This window comes from Melozone crissalis, unplaced genomic scaffold (genome assembly GCF_028551555.1).
Source record: "Melozone crissalis strain CALT ecotype California unplaced genomic scaffold, PUWL_Pcris_2 ptg000027l_1, whole genome shotgun sequence".
NCBI classification, from domain to species: Eukaryota; Metazoa; Chordata; class Aves; order Passeriformes; family Passerellidae; genus Melozone; species Melozone crissalis.
The window spans coordinates 18,894,540-18,912,523 of NW_026535805.1; the positions used below are offsets into that span (position 1 = coordinate 18,894,540).

The 17,984-nt window shown below is 36.9% G+C and overlaps 1 protein-coding gene across 1 annotated transcript in view; it reads left to right on the forward strand.

Annotated features, from left to right (window-relative positions):
• Positions 1 to 17,984, forward strand: part of LTBP1 (latent transforming growth factor beta binding protein 1) — a 187,314-nt gene that overhangs the window by 106,342 nt on the left and 62,988 nt on the right. Inside the window, exons 10-14 of the mRNA XM_054279239.1 lie at positions 10,478 to 10,600; positions 12,152 to 12,319; positions 15,164 to 15,397; positions 16,288 to 16,310; positions 17,312 to 17,414. Coding sequence (XP_054135214.1) covers positions 10,478 to 10,600; positions 12,152 to 12,319; positions 15,164 to 15,397; positions 16,288 to 16,310; positions 17,312 to 17,414 — 651 coding nt within the window. The remainder of the gene's footprint in view (positions 1 to 10,477; positions 10,601 to 12,151; positions 12,320 to 15,163; positions 15,398 to 16,287; positions 16,311 to 17,311; positions 17,415 to 17,984) is intronic.

A 17,984-nucleotide genomic window follows, 5' to 3' on the forward strand; every position in this document is an offset into this window, starting at 1 on the left:
GTTTTGCAGTCAAAAGTCTACATAGGCTTCATCAATTAGTGTGAATAATTACCAGATCATTATTTTTTTTCCTTTCAAGTGAGTGAACTAATGTAATCAAGCATTCTTCTCTCTAATATGTAAGTAGGACCACAAAGAACCTTCTGTGGGTATGTTAATTCAAGCAGTTTAGTGTAATTACTATCAAGAAATCTTTTTTCCCCCTCAGTAATTATCTTTTCAATGGGGTGATTTATTACATGTACACACATGGATGCCCTAAGGCTGTCACTAGAGCCAAAATACAGCTTATCAGTGTTGTAACTTCTTTGTTAGAATCCACATGCAATGCTGATTTCTGGTTCCCTGCTTAAAGTTATACCTAATGTTTCCTTAGTCTGCTAATGGTTTTCTTGGAAAACTGAAATAGAATGGAAAAAACAGCTGGTGAAAAGGTTGGATTCATTTTTCAGGAAACTAATAAATTGCCAACAGAGCACTTTAGAAATCTTATCTTGAAGAACTGGAAAAATACCGGAACACTTGTTGTTTTTCAATGAAGTAAAAAGTCCATGGAAGTTCTTGGAAAGTCCCTATATTACTAAAATTAAATGTTTATGAGCTTGCAGAAGCTAGTACTTGTATATTGATAGATCAAATTCTATAATCACATGCTCGGGGGACTTGGACTTGAAGCACTTTTCCCTTGACTTCATCATGATTTAAGATAAATTTTGAAGGTATATTCTTCCCTCCTACATCTGTCCCTAAATTACAGTAATAAATTTGTTTTCTCTGCATGTTGTATATTTATTTCACTCCTTTTAAATAATAAAATAGCTTCATTAATAAGAAATGCTGTTTAATGTTGCTAAGTCAACAGTCGTCTTTCCAAGAAGTTCTTTTGTGATGATCATAGTGAGAAATAAATATATCTCCAGAAACTGGGCTGGGTTGCTGTTTGGACACTGATTATGTGTTTGAGAAGTGTGGCTCTGCAAACTGGCGTTCCGGTAAATTCCACGCAAAAGCACAAAATGAGTTGGACTGATTTCTTCTGCTGCTATTCTGCTAGCTCACAGAAATCAGTGGGTCAGTTCTTAGAATAAGCAACTGTTTTTTCTCTGATTTAAAAAAACATTGCAATAGTTTATTTAACAACAAAGCCTTGTTTTTTGTTTCTTTTACCTCTTATTCTCACTAATCAAGTTATTATTGAAACAATCAACTATAATGGAGGCAGTAAAATCTGGATATTGTATTTTTCTTAGGTGATATTAATAGTGGTTAATGTAGCTATAGCAGAAACAACTTGAACGGTATTTTCTGAGGTGTTAATAGGTAATTGATTGTAATTGATATTTCATAAGGAGAATAAAAACTGATGCCTGCATATTGAGTCAGTTTGGAGGTCAATCAGTCAGATGGCACTCGCAGTGAAGCCTAGGATTTAACTTACCAGAATGTATCAAATTTTCACAATTGACATAAATTATATGTTCCAGTCTAAATTTACAGCATGATTTATTATGTGCATTAAAGCACTTAGAGCATGAAAATATCTATCTAGGCAGGTATTACTAAATAACATTTAATGACTGACCACTGGGTCATTTTTAATTAAGAACTTGCCTAAATAGTTTGGCAAATTCTAATTAGTATATAATTGATCTAGACAGCTTTCTTTGCTTAAATGCAGCAGAGTGTTTTAAGGGTGCATGGTACTTATTGAAAGGCAAGTTGTTCTCTTTGCATCAGAAGGGGACAAATATTTTCCACTTGGTTTTGTTACCTAGTAATTTAAACAAAGTCAGTCCGTTCTTGATAAGCATCGAGGTGGGATTTCAGAGCTAACTGTACAAGTCCCCCTTCAGAAATTGATCTCTCCACAGTGCTTAGGCCTGTAGTCAGCAATTGAGATTTTTTGTGTCCTGCAGCACCAGCCACTTGGGACCAAGGGGTGAGATGGGCTGCAGTGCATCTCTAGCCACAAGTTTATTCTGAATAGTTCTGTGAACTTACTAGGGCTGAGGTGGTCTGGCTAGAAATCCCTGCTTCTAGGCATTCCTATTCTTGGTCCAATTTTTATAAGAACCTTTTGGATATCATGACTGTCTTAGCTGAAAGCAGTTGCATATTTAGTTTTTCATGCCTTGTTATGTGTTGTATTAAAAATTGTGAAATTATATGTTATTTTCTTCTAGTGCATGTAATGTGACTTTGAAAATTGGACTTGTTCATTGTTTTTTGAGTCATATTAATTAATGTAATCAAAAAATTACCTACCAAATATGTAATATAGCAAACTCAATGATACAACTAAGATACATTGTTTGAGAAGAGGGGTTATTTTTTTAATTTTTACTAAATCATTTAACATTCTTCAGCCTTGTTTATAAAAATTTTAAATGCCTTTTTTAGTTAGTTCAGCATTAAATAGTAATAAAATCAAACCCCAGTCCCATTTTAATAGTGGAACCTATAATTTCCAAGCTGTCAGTTCTCCTGAAATTTGACTGCATTATTTACATCAATAGTAGCTGTGGTTTCTTTCAAAAAAAGGCTAATTTTTTTGCATTTACATTGTTCAAAAGTCTTGCAGTAACCCCTGACCTTTTTTAATTCATGGACTGCTTTTCTTGAGTAAAAATGTTTTCTTTAAAATGAATAGATAGATTTAAATAATGTAATATTAGAAGATTGTAGATCACAATAATAAACGTGTACATTTGGTTGTAGAATTTTAAGATAATACTTAAATGTGGTTAAAGTTTCCAAGCAGCAATGATTTTGATACACATAAATTCAATGTGCTAAGCCTGGAAATGAAAGAATGAATAAAATTTTATAGGAATGTTTCAAATTCCTGCATTCTGTGACCAAATATGGGCATTGCTCACTATCCAGAAAGGGTGGGCAGTGGCCTCGCTCCGTGTGTCCGAATGACTTACTAGTCTGGAGGCAGACAGCTTTACACCACCTCAGCATTTCTGCATTAGGCCAGCTGGGCCTGGGTGGTCTGAGAAGCTGTTGTAATGGTTAACACAGCCAAAACACAGCAAACTTCTCTTCCTAAACAGCCTTACAGCTGGAAGCTGCCAGAGGGAAATGCTGCAGAGCTGATACTCCAGCCATCAGCTCTTGTAGGGTGCTCTGTAGCAGAGCAGCTCTCTGCTGATCATCAGTCCTGCACCACTTTGCTTGGCTGTAGCAGCCATCACCTTCAGGTTGTGTTGGCCTGTTAATGTGTAGAACATCTATTAGAAGCAGGTTGTGGGGCATTTCCATATTTGCTTGCTATTTCAGTAAAAGGGGAAATTAAAGGAGCTTTATGGTGTAGTAAATAACTCGACATGCTTTACAGTAAGCAAGCAAAGCATATTCTTTCAACAGTAAGTGACAGGTACAGATCTCATTTTATGCAGGCACAGGAATTTTTCCTAGGATTGGATGTTTACACTTAGCATGGTTTGTTATTCTTGGATAAAGGGAACTCAGGCTGCGTTAAATGTCATTAATCCTGGAATAAAGCTGAAATGATTCACTTCCTGGATGTGATTGAATTAGGTATAACATTGCTCAAGGAAATGTGCTTGTAGTTGCTTGTAGGTTTCCAGTAAAGAACCAAAGTACTGTTGGACAGCAGCTAATGCAGTCACAAACAGTGTTTTAATCTAATTTAAAAGCCAGTGTAGAATTGGAGAAAGCAAGCAGAATATTGGAAGTTAAGACCCTCTGCAGCATGTCTTCCCCTCCAGCAGAGAGCTCTGTGCATTGTCATTCAGTTGAGAAAGAGATTCTACTGCAATTGTACTTTTCTGTACATAAATACCTTTACATCAGCGAGAGGGAAACCTTTCATTAGGTGTGAAATGTTTGTCACTGAAATTTCAGTGCCTTAGGACGGAATTTGAAGTTTTGATTGATGCATTTCTTTTTTGGTCACCACAATTCCCCAGTGTGTGGTGTATGTAAGAGACCTGAACAAGTATATCCATACTTGAGGAAATACAGGTGGAGATGTTGAAAAATCACTGGAGGTTTTGATCTTCAGGCAAGCAAGAACTGCTTAGAGAACAGTAACAGATAAGGGTCAGGTTGTTTTTCAGAAGCTTCCTGCAAGTTTTTATTTCTTCTGAAGTATTTAGTCCTTCTCTAAATCACAGTTATTAGAAGAAAATAGGTGATGTTAACTATTGCCTGCAATTAGACTGAACGAAATTTAGTTTAGTATTGTGATACTCAGGCCATGCAAATGTCTATATGTAGTCATGAGTAAAAACAGTTCTTCATCTGATTGTGTTAAATATATGTGGACCAAGATTCTAGTAAAGTGCTTTGGGGTATTTCTAGTATGAAACCTTGATGATTGCCTTACACTGGACAAAAATCCAAATAAAATTTCTTCATGAACATTCATAGAAAGCAAGCAGGAAAGACATGATCAAAGTAAATTTTCTTTTTGTTATCTGGCTTATCCATTCATTTCCATCTTTCTCTTCTAATAATGGATGTAAAGTTCTTTGAAGATTAATCTCTTTTTGAACTTACTAAAGCTATATAATTATCATAGTTTATAACAAGTTCTATGTTACTGTGTGCTTACTTGTTTAAATGAGCACCATCTTATATTGTTCCCGCCTTCCTTCTTTGTTTGGTTGGTTCTGAGGGTTGTTTTTTCTTCTTGTTGTTGTTTTTTTTTTTAATTCATGAAGATAGTACTGTGTTCATAGTTGTACTCTCCACATAAGCAGGTAGGCATGCAGTTAGAAAATGGCTGTTATAGCTTGCTTTTTTTCACCAGGAAATTCAGTGGCAGAGAGTCATTAACACATTGCATTTTCTGAGAGCAGGCTGACCTAACACCCAGAAGACCTATAAAAATGTGTGGGAAGGTATCAAACACCAACTGTTGTTGTTGTTAAGAGAGCCTGTGGTAAATTCTCCTTAGTGGGACAGATTAGCAGCAGTTTGGTTATGGTGTCTGGGTTATTTGAAGCTGGGAGCACGGTGGTGGCTCTGGAGAGCGTGGTGGCTGACCTCACCGTATATCCAGCTGTGCTTAGAGAAGGGTATAGGAGGAGCTGAACCACAGCAGCCCCAGCTGTGTGTGTACAGTGCTGTGTACAGTGCTGCAGCATCACTGTTAAGACCTTGGTTGTGACAAAGCTTCTGTGTATTTGGGTGACCTTGTGAGAGCAGTCACCAACAGGGCCACTGGGATGGCATCTGGCTTCCACTGCCATCTCAACTGATTGTAAGGATGAGTCAGACTTTCATGGGCATGGACTGCTAAATCCAGGGACACAGTGTGCCAAGGACCAGTTCCACATATTTGGCATGGATAATACTAAAGGGTAACAGCAAAGAGTCAGGCTGTCAGTCAGTGCAGAATTGACAATGCTTCTTTCATGCCACTGGGGTTATACCCATTTATTACCTTTGAGAAAGGGTCAAGTCATTCATATTATCAAACACCAACTGTTAAAAATCAATTATTTATTTACCAGTTCTGTATAAATTTTACATGATGGTGCTTACTGTGAGAGTTCTTTATGGAGCCATGTGAGGTGCTGTGTGGAATATCTCCTGGTTTAAATTCTCTTTTTTTGTATCACTGGAGCAGAGGCTTTTTACCAATGGAACTTAATTGCTCTCCTTTTCTCAAAAACTGAAAGTCTATATTGAGTTGGTCTTTGGAAAGTTATATGTGTAGTTTTATAGTACTACTACCTAGCCCCTTAGTAGCTCCTCTGTGTAGATGAAGGCATTTGATCAAATTACTCCTCAAGCATGCCATCATGCTTGAGCAGTAATTTGAGTTTGTACTTCTGCACAAGACATTATTCAGACATTTTTCTCTAGTTTTTACAATGGAGCACATGAATTCTTATTCCTATGCTAATGTAAAATTGAAATATTTTTAATGTCCATATATAAGAAGTAGAGGGCTAAAAAAAAAGTCTGCTAATATTGAATCAGATTTCCTTTCAAGCTGCTTGAACAAGTTGATTCCAATGCAATTTGCACAGCTTGGCAGGCCAACAGGTGGTAGGAAACATTTTTGATAAGGTGGCCTTTTACCACAGTTTGAAATGGATAGTAAATCTGAGAGGATTTTTTTTTTCAGCTCAAGCTGTTAAATAAATACTATTCCTATGTGTATATATATTTCTTTTGAAAATTTGAGGGGTTTTTTTGGTTTTTTTTATCATCAGCTTCTGGCTTGTTTCTGTGGAATCCCTAGACAAGCTTGTGTAATTCAGCATAGAGCATCAACTCAGTTATTCTATGAGCTCATTGAGTAGACATGACCAGGAAAGGAGGCATTAAAATGCACTATAATTAAATTATGCTGAGGCACTGGCACTTGCACAATGAAGTTAACTTTAAAAATTGTACGAATTTAGCAAAAGGAATATCTGCATCAGTAACTTAAAAGAAATTTTAGTTGATATTTACATATATATAAGCTGGTACTTAAATGTAGCAGTGTCCACATGAAATAGCAATAGCAGAGCTCATGTGAATGGGGAATTATGTTTTTAGTACAAGACATACAAGAACAGTTCATCTGTAAAGAGATTGAATAATGAGGCAATAATGAGCTGCATCTGTGAATGTTTCCTGCAGAATAGTTGAATCATTTGGAAAGAAGGATGACTGTGTATTCATGAATTATGGGAAGATCCCATGTATCCACAAATTAGCCACTCCAGGAAATAATGCCTTGAAACATTTATACTTCTAATATTCAAATAATAAAGTTTATCCCTCTATAGATTTTTTAAACATTCCTTAAAAGGAAGGTGGATGTATATGAGTAAAATTATATTATCTAATAAGTGAAGAATGCATCATTAATCATTTTTAACATTCAAAAGACAAATGCACTTATGTTAAGCCGTGTAATTACTTACCTTACTTAAAAACATGTAGAAGGGTAGAATTATTCTCCTAGATAGAAAGAAAAAGTGCCATCCATTTCATGCTAACATATACGTAAATGGCAATGTATTTTAACAGTTAACAAAGAAGAGACTTAGATTTTACAGTTCTTATTTTCATTAAAAAGACTAAGTCAAATTGTCATTATTTAAAATAAGCCGCCTTCCTTACTGATGTAAAACTCAAATTCTGTTTTGATGAGACAAAGCATTTCTGCTAATTCTAATTCCAGAAAAAGTCATCAAAAAAGTGATACATTATGTATGTCACTTGGCAGACAGTTTCCATTTTCCCCCAGTCATATATGTTAGTTTTCCTGTAAAGAAAAACATATAATGAGAATTTGGAAAGGGAGAAAGTTGTTTGAAATTGTCTGGGTATTACAATGTAGGAAGTAGAGAAATTATTTTCATTATGTGTATCAATTTCTCCTGTGTTTTTCCTCTTCCTCCAAAATCTGTATGTGGTTTTTGTTCCTAAGTGTATGTGTAATTTGTGTATTTGTGTAATTGTGTTGAGGATTTTCATTTTGAAATGAACCTAGATAATGACATTTTTCCTGTACTCAGAGTAAAGGATACTTTCTCTTCCTCTAGCTTATTTCTGACATCAGAGAAAATGCTGTATCAAAGCAAGTAGAATAATTTTGTGGTTTAGCATTTGAAGACTGATCTGACAACCCAAATTGCCAACAGAGAGAAAATTCAATAGAAGGTTCTTGAGTGTTCCAGTATTTTCTTTGTATTAGCTTCTAGATATTTCAGAGTATTTTGTCCCATTAGGTCCTAGTTGAGCCTAATTTTGGAAAATAGCACATTAGTAATATGCCCTTTCCTCCCAACAACTTTACAGCAGCATCACTGTGTTTCTATTTAGGGATGTTTCAATAATATCTTTAGTTTGCTAACTGTTAAGATTTAAGTTAATTTCTTTAATACTCACAAATTATAATGGTATTGGAATAGTGATAATCTTTCTTCTGGGATCAGTTGGGACTGTGTAGATGCCTTCGATCATATTTTGAGATTTCAGGGTAAAAGAAAGAACCTAGTCAGATGAAGAAACTTCATAAAATTCAAGTACATCTGAAAATGTCTGGCTTGATAAATATTCTGTATTAATGCAATCCTTAAATAAGATCCCCCTTTTCTTATATGGGATGTCATTCTGCTTAAACATTGGACGGGACAAAAAGTAGACTACTGTACAAAAATATTTCAGCTGTTTTTTCTGCTCTTTTCTTATACCATTCTCCTCTTTAAATAGTCCACTCCCTCTGAGGTCAGAAAGTCATATAGTCTGGGAATTTCACTTGAAAATTCCTTTGAGGCAGAGCTGATCCTTTGTAATTCATGTGGTTTCCATCACATTTCATCCAAAGTCCTAGGATATAAATTATACTCCGTGTCACACGCAGCTAAGTGCATGGAAGTGAAGTTTATCCAGGTGGTGTCAAGATATTATATTAGGTAGAACACTGGAAGAGCTGAGGGATAAGCTCGACACAGTATTTGGGAAAAAAAATCTGCCTGATATGGCAACTGCCACAGTCTGCTGTACTATACACTCTTGTGTCATGGGACAGGTAGCCAAACTTTTGGAGAAAAATGAAGAAGAAAGAGTCTTTCTGTAGGTTTCCAAATGCAAACTTTGGCACATCTGTTACATTTTGTATATTCAACCTCTTACCCTGAGTGATGGTGTTGAATTACAAAGCAACATACAATGAGGTCAAATATAATGAGGTTGGTATTATAAAAGGTAAAAGGAAAGATAATAAATATTATATATTTTAGATAAAAGATCACTAATATCTGATTTTTAAAGAGCTAGCTGGAATTTCTGACTTCCACATGAAGTTTGTTTACCCAGCAGGGGTAGGTGTTTTTTCCTAGCCTTGAGGATAGGGAGGAAAAGTCTGATGGAAAAATAATAGATGTAAATATTTTAAGATAGATCTATTTCAACCTACTCTCTCCATTTTTTTTTTTGAAAGAGGAGATCACAATTTATGACACAGATGATTATGAATTAGAGGATTTTTTTTTAATTTTATTTTTGTTAGTATTTTGACATTTGGATTATCAGTGCAAACTATGTTGTTGCTGTCTCCTGAAATAAAAACCTAGTTTGGCTGACTTATGGTTCCAGATGGTATCGAGATGATTATTAGACAGGTCCTGTTTTAAGAGTAAATAAACTACAAACGCAACCATGAGTGTGATACAGACCTGAGACCGAATGCTTGGGGAATGGGAGGATTATTCAGTCAGACCCTGAAAGCAACACTTGCACAAGTGGCCTAGTAACAGCAAACTTCATTAAAGCAGTTCACAGAATTAGAGAACACACAGAGTTGGAAAGGACCCACAAGGATCATGGAGTCAAGCTCCTGCCCTGCACAGCAGCATCCCCAGGAATCACACCAGGTGCCCAAGAGTGTTCTTCAAACACTTCTTGTATTCTGAAAGGCTGGTGCTGTGAGCACTTACCTGGGGAGCCTGTTCCAGTGCCAAACCATCCTCTGGGTGAAGAATCTTTTCCACATCTCCAGCTTAATAACTTATCTCCGACCCAGCTTGAGGCCATTCCCTTGGGTCCTGTCACTGTCACCACAGAGCAGAGATCAGTGCCTGCCCCTCCTGTTCCCCTCACAAGGAAGCTGTTACTGCAGTGAGGTCTCTGCCCTCAGTCTCCTCCAGGCTGAACAGACCCAGTGACCTCAGCTACTCATCATACAGGTACTCCTCAAGGTCTTCACCATCTTTTCTGCCCTCCTTTGGAAACTCTCTAACCGTTCAATGTCCTTTTTACATTGTGGCACCCAAAACTGCCCCCAGCACTGGAGGTGAGGCTGCCCCAGCTCAGAGCAGAGCAGGACAATCCCCTCCCTTGCCCTGCTGGTGATGCTGTGCCTGATGCCCCCCAGGACAAGGCTGGCCCTCCTGGCTGCCAGGGCACTGCTGGCTCACATTCAGCAAAATTGTTAAGAAGTTGTGTTGCTGTTGCCACAGCTGCAATGCTTTCCATGCCAGGTGTGTTCTGTGCTCCCTGAAGAATGTTCTTGCCATCAAGTTCCTTTGGGCTACAGATATTTTTGCGTTGTCCTTCTTTCAGCATGATGAACCAGTGAGCACTCTTAAATATAAATACTAATAAAAACTGTATTAAATGTGGCAAGCAGTGTTCTACCCTTTGTAAAATATACTAGATTGGTTAAATCTTGTCTCTTTGAATGTTCTTGTGAGCTGTGTTGAGCTGTGCTAGCAATCATCTAGTCAGGAGAAGAAGGGTCAATAAGCCGGTCAAAGTGTATTTGTTTTTCTAATTCAGTGTACTTAAGAATGATGTATAAATATAATTTTGTTTCTGTTATGCCCTCAGCAGTGTTTTAAAGGGTTATAAATCACATGTCAGTATGGGGGAAAGTGTTGATTAGAGTGTTTACTTGTAACAGTTATCCTTCATATATTTAAAAAAAAGGAACTTCTGAAGAAAGAAAAATATTAGTCCATGTTTCAGCATCTGATTTTTTTCAATTTTCCCACAGATATAAATGAGTGTCAGTTACAGGGAGTATGCCCTAATGGTGAGTGCTTGAATACCATGGGCAGCTACAGATGTACCTGCAAAATGGGTTTTGTGCCGGATCCTACCCTCTCAAGATGCATCCGTAAGTAACACTGCTAATCAAAGTACCAAATTAGATGCTTAGTTACATTTCAGATGAAGATTTATTTGACTGGGCCCAATTATTCTCATCTGTCAGCTTTCTTTTTCTGTCCCCAACTCATGTTCTCAGTTTATTTGCTTTATTTACTCAGTCTCAGTGCTCCTGCCTTTTTTCTATTTCTTTGTCCTGGAAACCTTGTTCTCCACCAGTGGCTGCCCAGGATCCTTTCTATCTTTTCCTGATTTTCTTGTCACCAAATCTTCAAGGCCATCTCCAGCTCCCATGTACATTTTTCAGTAGCGTGGAGTTTCCACTTTTTTTTTTTCACTCCCTCTCTGCTAGTTTGAGCCAAAATCATCTTTGTGTCCTGCTCTCCCCTTTTCCGCCTCTGCAGTTTTGATCTCAGTTGTTTCCATTAATAAAGATTTAGCCCAGGATGGTCTTCAGCACATTTTCCTTTTAATTAAGAAGAATTAAAAATGAAGAGATAATTAGGAGAAAGAAAAAGTTGAGAATGACATGAATGCAAATATTTCCCTCTGTTAGTTAGCTTTTACTTGGGTTACAATCAATGACCTCTGCAAGAAGAAAAGACAATTGTTCTGTAAAGAACAACTAATTTTTTCACTTTTTTTTTGTGAAGAATATGTACAAGTGAAAAATAGCTAGAATCTTAAGTTTTTTTCTCTGAGATATCTTTACGTTTATAAAATATAGTCTCAAGTTGTAGGTGAGTTCTTTCTTTTTTTTTTTTCCTCCTTTAACTATCTTATACTACTAGTTAATAGCACTCCACTGCTGAGAGAGCTTCTCAGCAGTTTGAAGAACTTCATACTGCTTTGCAGTTGAACACCAGAAGAGAGGAGTTCGTTGTTGCGTTTTGGTTTTGCTTCGCATGTCATGTTGAAAATCAGACGTCTGTATTTTTTGATTTAAGTGAATGTGTTACCCCGAAGTGTTAACTTTATGTTAATGTGGATGCATAAATTAGAAAGCTGGATGGACTTTACCTTTCTGTTACCTCATACTAATCACAGTTTATGGCCTTTGGCTCTTCCACATTAAAACTAAGCATAACAAAATGTTGATGTGTAATTGTCTCTTTTATGAAAAAAAAAGTCATATATGCTACTTAAAGCTTTTGCAGACTTGTTGACATAGCCTGCTTGTAGATGGATATTCCTTTGGCTTTACAGCTTGACACAACTGTGTAGTGCCAGTGCCTGATCTTCAGCAGCTGTGTACAAGTGAGAGTGACAATTCTCACTCTTTACTGTGGCAGCTTGGCAACTGCTGGTTTTGAACTTACTTTTTGTTGTTGTTTTTCTTTCAAATACTTCTTATCCTTGATCTAGAGTAAGCTGGAATTCGGAGCTTTTGATGCAAAATAAGAATTTTTAATGTTGTGATTCTCATCTGAGATAGGTGTTTGAAATAAAACTTCTGCTGACAGAATATTAATCTGTTTAAGTGGTTTTGGAAATCTAGTGGTGTTTCTCTATTTTGCTTTTCATGTGAACAGTACCATCCTCTCTTCCACTTTCATTGCAGCTGATAACCCTGTAGTTGCTGAAGAGAAAGGACCCTGCTACCGGTTTGTTAGTGCAGGAAAGCAGTGCATGCATCCTCTTTCTGTGCAGCTCAGCAAGCAGCTTTGCTGTTGCAGTGTTGGCAAAGCCTGGGGCCCACACTGTGAGAAGTGTCCACTCCCAGGAACAGGTAAGCACCTCCCACTAAACATTCAAGCTCTTGGCCCCTGCCCCCTAATTTGTTATGAATGCTTTTAAAAAAACCAAAACAACCACCAGAGCATATACTTTAGATAGAGGAAGAGTAACCCAAAATGTAGTTAATACTCTTCAGTTGTTAAAGGCTGTGGTGAAACAATGCCAGCTTTTGAGAATTCAGTTACAGAGCAACATGGGATGTAGTTTGTATTACACTTACTTAGGATATGCACAGTAATGTCTCGGCTTTCTCATCTTCCTTCATATCTTTACCATCCATTTTGAGGAATGTGCTATTCCTTACTTGATAGATAAAACTTTCTTGTATTACCAGTGCTCCCTTGGAGCACTGCTGTTATTTAAATATATAAGGAGTTCAAAAACATCAGGCTGTTTGGTCACCACTCTCACTTTGGCAGGTTATAGATTAAGATACCACATACCAGTCACTCTTTTCAAGTACTTTTTATTCACTGATGTTGCTTAAAACTGAAATGCCTATGGAGTCTTCAGTCAAAATCAATTTAATATTACCTTTTTTCCCAAATGTAATATCAAATTAATCTGTTTTAGAAGCATCACTGTTTGTTGTAATATACATGATGTCCAGTCTCTTGAGTATGTTAGCCCAGGTATTTGTAGTGACAATCCACTGTGCTTACTTGAAGCTGCTGCTGCAGATGTCACTGTTGTGATACGGTCATGTGTTTCTCTGAAGTATTTTGTAAAGATTTACATTTTCAAACCAGCTAGCTGCTTTGGGAAATCCACAGCTACTATCAAAGATATTATGAGATATGATGAGCAGATTCCTTACTTTCTGAAGTTTGACTTCCGGAAATGAAAGTGACCAACAGTTTTGAGCATTTCAATAGATTTTTAAAGCCACTGTTTCCTGCATGACCTTTGGGTCACTAGATTATTGATCAGGATTTAAAAATCCAGTTCACTTTTGGATAAATAATGTTTCTATGGCTTTTTAATGGAGAAAAAATCTATTCTTATGAGATGACTTGCAATTTAAATGCAGGTGTTTCACATCTGTGAGAAAATTGCATGAGGCTTTATGCCCAATAGTGTGTATAGTGGAGCACAGAATACATCCTTTTATGACTACTATATAGTCACAAAAAATACATTGAGTATCATATGGAATTGGTTATCGTAGTGATTTTTTTCTCAATGAAAAAAACTTTAGTAATCTCTTGGTAGAAAATTCTGATGAGCTTTTCCCATTTAATGACTACATGCATGATTTAAAAACATGTTCCTTTCTGTAACAGGTTAAATTGATAATGTTTCAGAGTTTTCTATGAAAAATGTGTGAAAGTGGGATACTCCAGAAGGGGGTAATGTATTTACTGCAGCATCCCATGTTAGTATAAAAGCCACTAAAATAAAAAGCTTCTAAAATATTTGTACAAAGTAAATTGTCTCCTAAAGAGACACTGAGAGGCCAGATTTGTATGCCCAGGTGTTGAGAGCTCTTATCAGAGCTGTAGCAGCATAAGGCTCACGTTTCTATTTTTCATTGAGAGAATATGACCTGAAGCAAGATTTCCTATGTCCTAAGTATGCATCTGAAGGGACAGACAGCAAATTTTCTGTCTTACTCTTTTGACCAGAATTCCCACCCTCAGTTGGGTATTATGGCAAGTTTTGATCTTAGATGTCCCAGCAAAAAGTATTTCCTTATTCTGAATCCACTCAATTTAATTAGTTTCACCCTTCATATTTTCTATTACTAAGACACTATCAGAACACATTGTGCAGTTGATGCATATTGGTTAATGTATAGTTTAACTAATCTCTGGGGAGCTTTTAGCTACTTTGTGCTTTTATTTTAGATACTAATTCATTTTGAAACCCTGATGTGTTCAAATCAGGAATTGTGAACATACCAATGCCCCACTTGGCAGATCCCTCAGGCTGCCATAAGAATTCCTGCACAGGAGACTAAATCTTTTTTGTTTCATCCCAACATGGCTCTACCTAGAGCAATAAGGACAATGAAGCACTGCTCCCTCAAGACTCCTAAAGGTCTCCTGACCCTGACAGGATTATAACTATTCTCTTTGATGGGGAGGAAGACTGACTTGCATTTCTTTCTCATTTTACTCTTCCAGTAGAAAGAATGCGAAATATGATGTTCATATAGAGGACCTGTAGAGATAGAGCAAGTGCTATTGCCTGACTTTAATTAACTTTTTCTGTAGCAGCTTTATAAATAAGGTTATTTCCCCTCTCTTCCAGTAGTGATTTGGCTTCTTATGATCCCCATCTTGTTTTTAGCCAGTCTTTTTCAATTCAGTGGAATTTGAATCTGGACTGTTATGAGGCCTCTGATGTAGTCAGGTGGGATCCTGTGGATCAGTGTTGATACTGGTTGATAGTGTTCTGCTCCTATAGTACAGGGCTGGTGAGCTTTTTCCCTTCGATTTCTACAAAAAAGAAAATTATAGCAGTAGTGATCTCCATTCATTATGCAATATAGGTGATAAAAACTACTTGCACATTTAAATTTATACAAAGAAAGGATATACTGTTTTAAGGGGATTAATTTAAAAAATCTTGATATATTGACAGATAAGCATAACTAAAGAAAAATGGTAAACTGGAGTGGAAACCTCCTGGGAAAAACAGTCAGAACATGCCTTTGGGAGAATGCTCAATCGTATTAGCATGCTATGCATAGCTTCTCTTTAAGAAGTTTTTTGTAAATATGTATATACAATACAAGATGAAATTTTTTAGTGGTAGTCATTATATTTTCCACTATGTCAACATATTGCACTTTTAGACTCCTAAAAGGAATATTTTCCCATCCCAAATCTAGCTGCTTTTAAGGAAATCTGCCCTGGTGGAATGGGTTATACGGTTTCTGGCCCTCACAGAAACAAGCTATATCATCACCCTGCAGTTAGAGTACAGCCACCTGCCATTGGCAAGACCCCGATTACTCAACCTGTTGCTAAAGGTACTTCTCCTCCACCTCTCCCAGCCAAGGAAGAGCCAGTGGAGGCACTGACCTTCTCACAGAAAAGTGAGACTGAGATGGCTGTACAAGAAGGTGAGAGTGGGGGAATTTAGTCTTTCTCTGTTTCTGTGCATGTGTCTTCCATGGTTTGTTTCTTTTGTGGCAGCTGTGGACAGTGCAGGGCCGAGAGGCACCGCTCCCCACAGCAGAGCATTCCCTGGTGCCCGGTGTGTGGCATCACGGGATTTGCTCCTCACAGGCTGTGGGTAGGTCCTGCCAGATGCTGAGACCATGGAGAGAGAACAAGACTGCTTTAATCTCAATCATTTTTATGATCAGAATTAGTACATATTTTTAAGTCTTTTTGTAAGACTTAAAAAAACTTTTTTATATATATATATATTTATGAATTCACAAAAGGAAAGCTGCAATGGAAAATAAGAATTTATATGAAATTTCTACCGCTCCTCCTCAGAAAAAAAATCATATTTGCAGAGGAAAAACCCCCAAACTACTCTTACTTGTCTAAAGAAAAGACAAATTTTAAAGCTTTTTTTTTGCAATAAATCCCTGCAAATTTGTTAGTGGCAAATTATATATCATTATGACATTAATTTACCTTTGAAGTGTTTACAGATGTTGATATCCCTTGGAAGGAATTGAAAAGGTTTCATCAGTGAGTTAATAACCTGTGTGCTTGTCAAATTGTTTCTGAGGAAGCAGGTAAACAATTGAGAAATCTGCAAGGGAGCTGAATACTGAGTAAATAAACATTAGATGGTGTGTAGAATCATATTCTGGTTTTCAGGTTAGTTTTTTACACTTGCTTCAGGAACATGATTTCATGTTTTCCACTAGTTTGGAATGAGGTTTGAGCCTGAATTTTTTGTGTGATGGCGACGACTGCTTTCAAATGTGACAAAATATGTAATAAAATGTTTTGTGAAAACTGATTAATTCTCTTTTTTTCTTTCTGGTTTTAGTGGCAACTGCAGCTCCTGATCAGGTAAAACATGATGTAATTTATGTAGAAATTAGAATGCAGACCATGTATAAGATGGGATACAGATAACTGAAAGGATTTAGAATTTATGATGTACAAACAAGTCACTGTGGACTTGCTGCTCAAACCCTGAGGCAAAAAGAGCTCGTGTTGTTATAATGTACAGCAACAGGCAGGTAGTGAGGTACAGGAAAGAGATTACTTTAACCTCTCTTAGTGACATTTTCTGGAGGGTCTGGTATATATTGCTCTGTCCCCTTCTGGAGACTCTTTTAAAGAGGATACTGAAAAATGCAGAGAGTATGAAGAAGAGACACAGATACTAACAGCTAGAGAAAACAAATCAGAGAGAAATGCTATGAAGCTTTGAGAAGCATTTGTGACACCTGCTTATGAGGCTGGTATTAGTGCCTAAGTTAATTTCATTGTGTAGGGTGTCCTGTGTTCATTGGAGAAGAGTAAGAGTGTGTCTTTGTGAAGTCTCCTGTTCTGGAGGTTTCAGATTTTCTGTGCTGGAGATAATGGCATTTGTTGTGAATAATTGCAGCTGTGCTCCATTTAATTTTCCTACAGACATACAAGCATATAACATTTCTGTGAAAATAAGATGATGGGTTCAGTAGCTAAGAAGGAACCTTTCACAGTTGTCAGACACCTAGATGTGATTGTATACTTCTGTGTGATGCTGAACTGCATTCAAATGCTATTTGTAAGCAATTAAAGACCAGAGAATGGGAGAATTATGGAAGGACAATGCCAGAGATGCAATTAGAAGCTCTAGGAAATGGCTGCTTCAAGTAAAATCAGTGTTAAATTGCATTCTATTGTATAAACATAGCAGTCCACGTTCATTCAGTTTTAAATTGGTGGTGATTAATGATCTGCTATCAAAAGCCACTCATGTGAGAATATTAGCAATGTCTCAAGCCAGAAGTTTGTGGGTAGCTGTGAATTAAGAGAATTAAGAGAATGTTTTCAGAATGTTATATTTTTTATCATTCTAGGAATTAGCTTCCATTGATCAAGAAAAGCAGCCTTATCTAGAGCCTGGGCAGCCTCAGCTTTCTCCTGGAGTTTCAACAATTAACCTGCATCCACAGTTTCCAGGTAACTTATTTTATCTTTTCTTTCAGTATGAGAGAATGCTTACAGTTCTTAAAGAATGGGAAAGTAGCAATTCTAACAGTAATTAATGAAAAAATGATTGGAGCTTCAAAAGCAATTTCTCCATGGTCAAAAAAAAAAAACCTGGAAGCAGAAGTGGGAGGAATTGAGTGGTTTGCATTGGTTTAGTGACTTGTGTAGGAGATAAAGGCATATTTTAAGAAGAAGTGGTATCCTGGATTATGTGCATGAGAATGTTAATGTCAGCAGAGGTGAAGCCTTGTGCTCCTTTCAAGAGGAAACTGTGCTTAGGTGGCTCTTTGCAGATTTATGCATAACTTTTGCTGCAAAAGTTTTGCAACTGTGTTTGCTTTCTTCAGCACCTCAGTGGCTTTTTTTCACAAGCAGTAGAAAGATGAAAACCCCAATTACACGGGTTTTTTTCTACTGTAGGTCAAAGCAGAATAAACAAAAATCTCCATAGTGCCTAGCTTATTCATGTGTGAATTCTTTAATGGTTGTGGTTTTTGAATGCTTTAAAATGGGTTTTTTGGACGTGATTGATTTCCATTC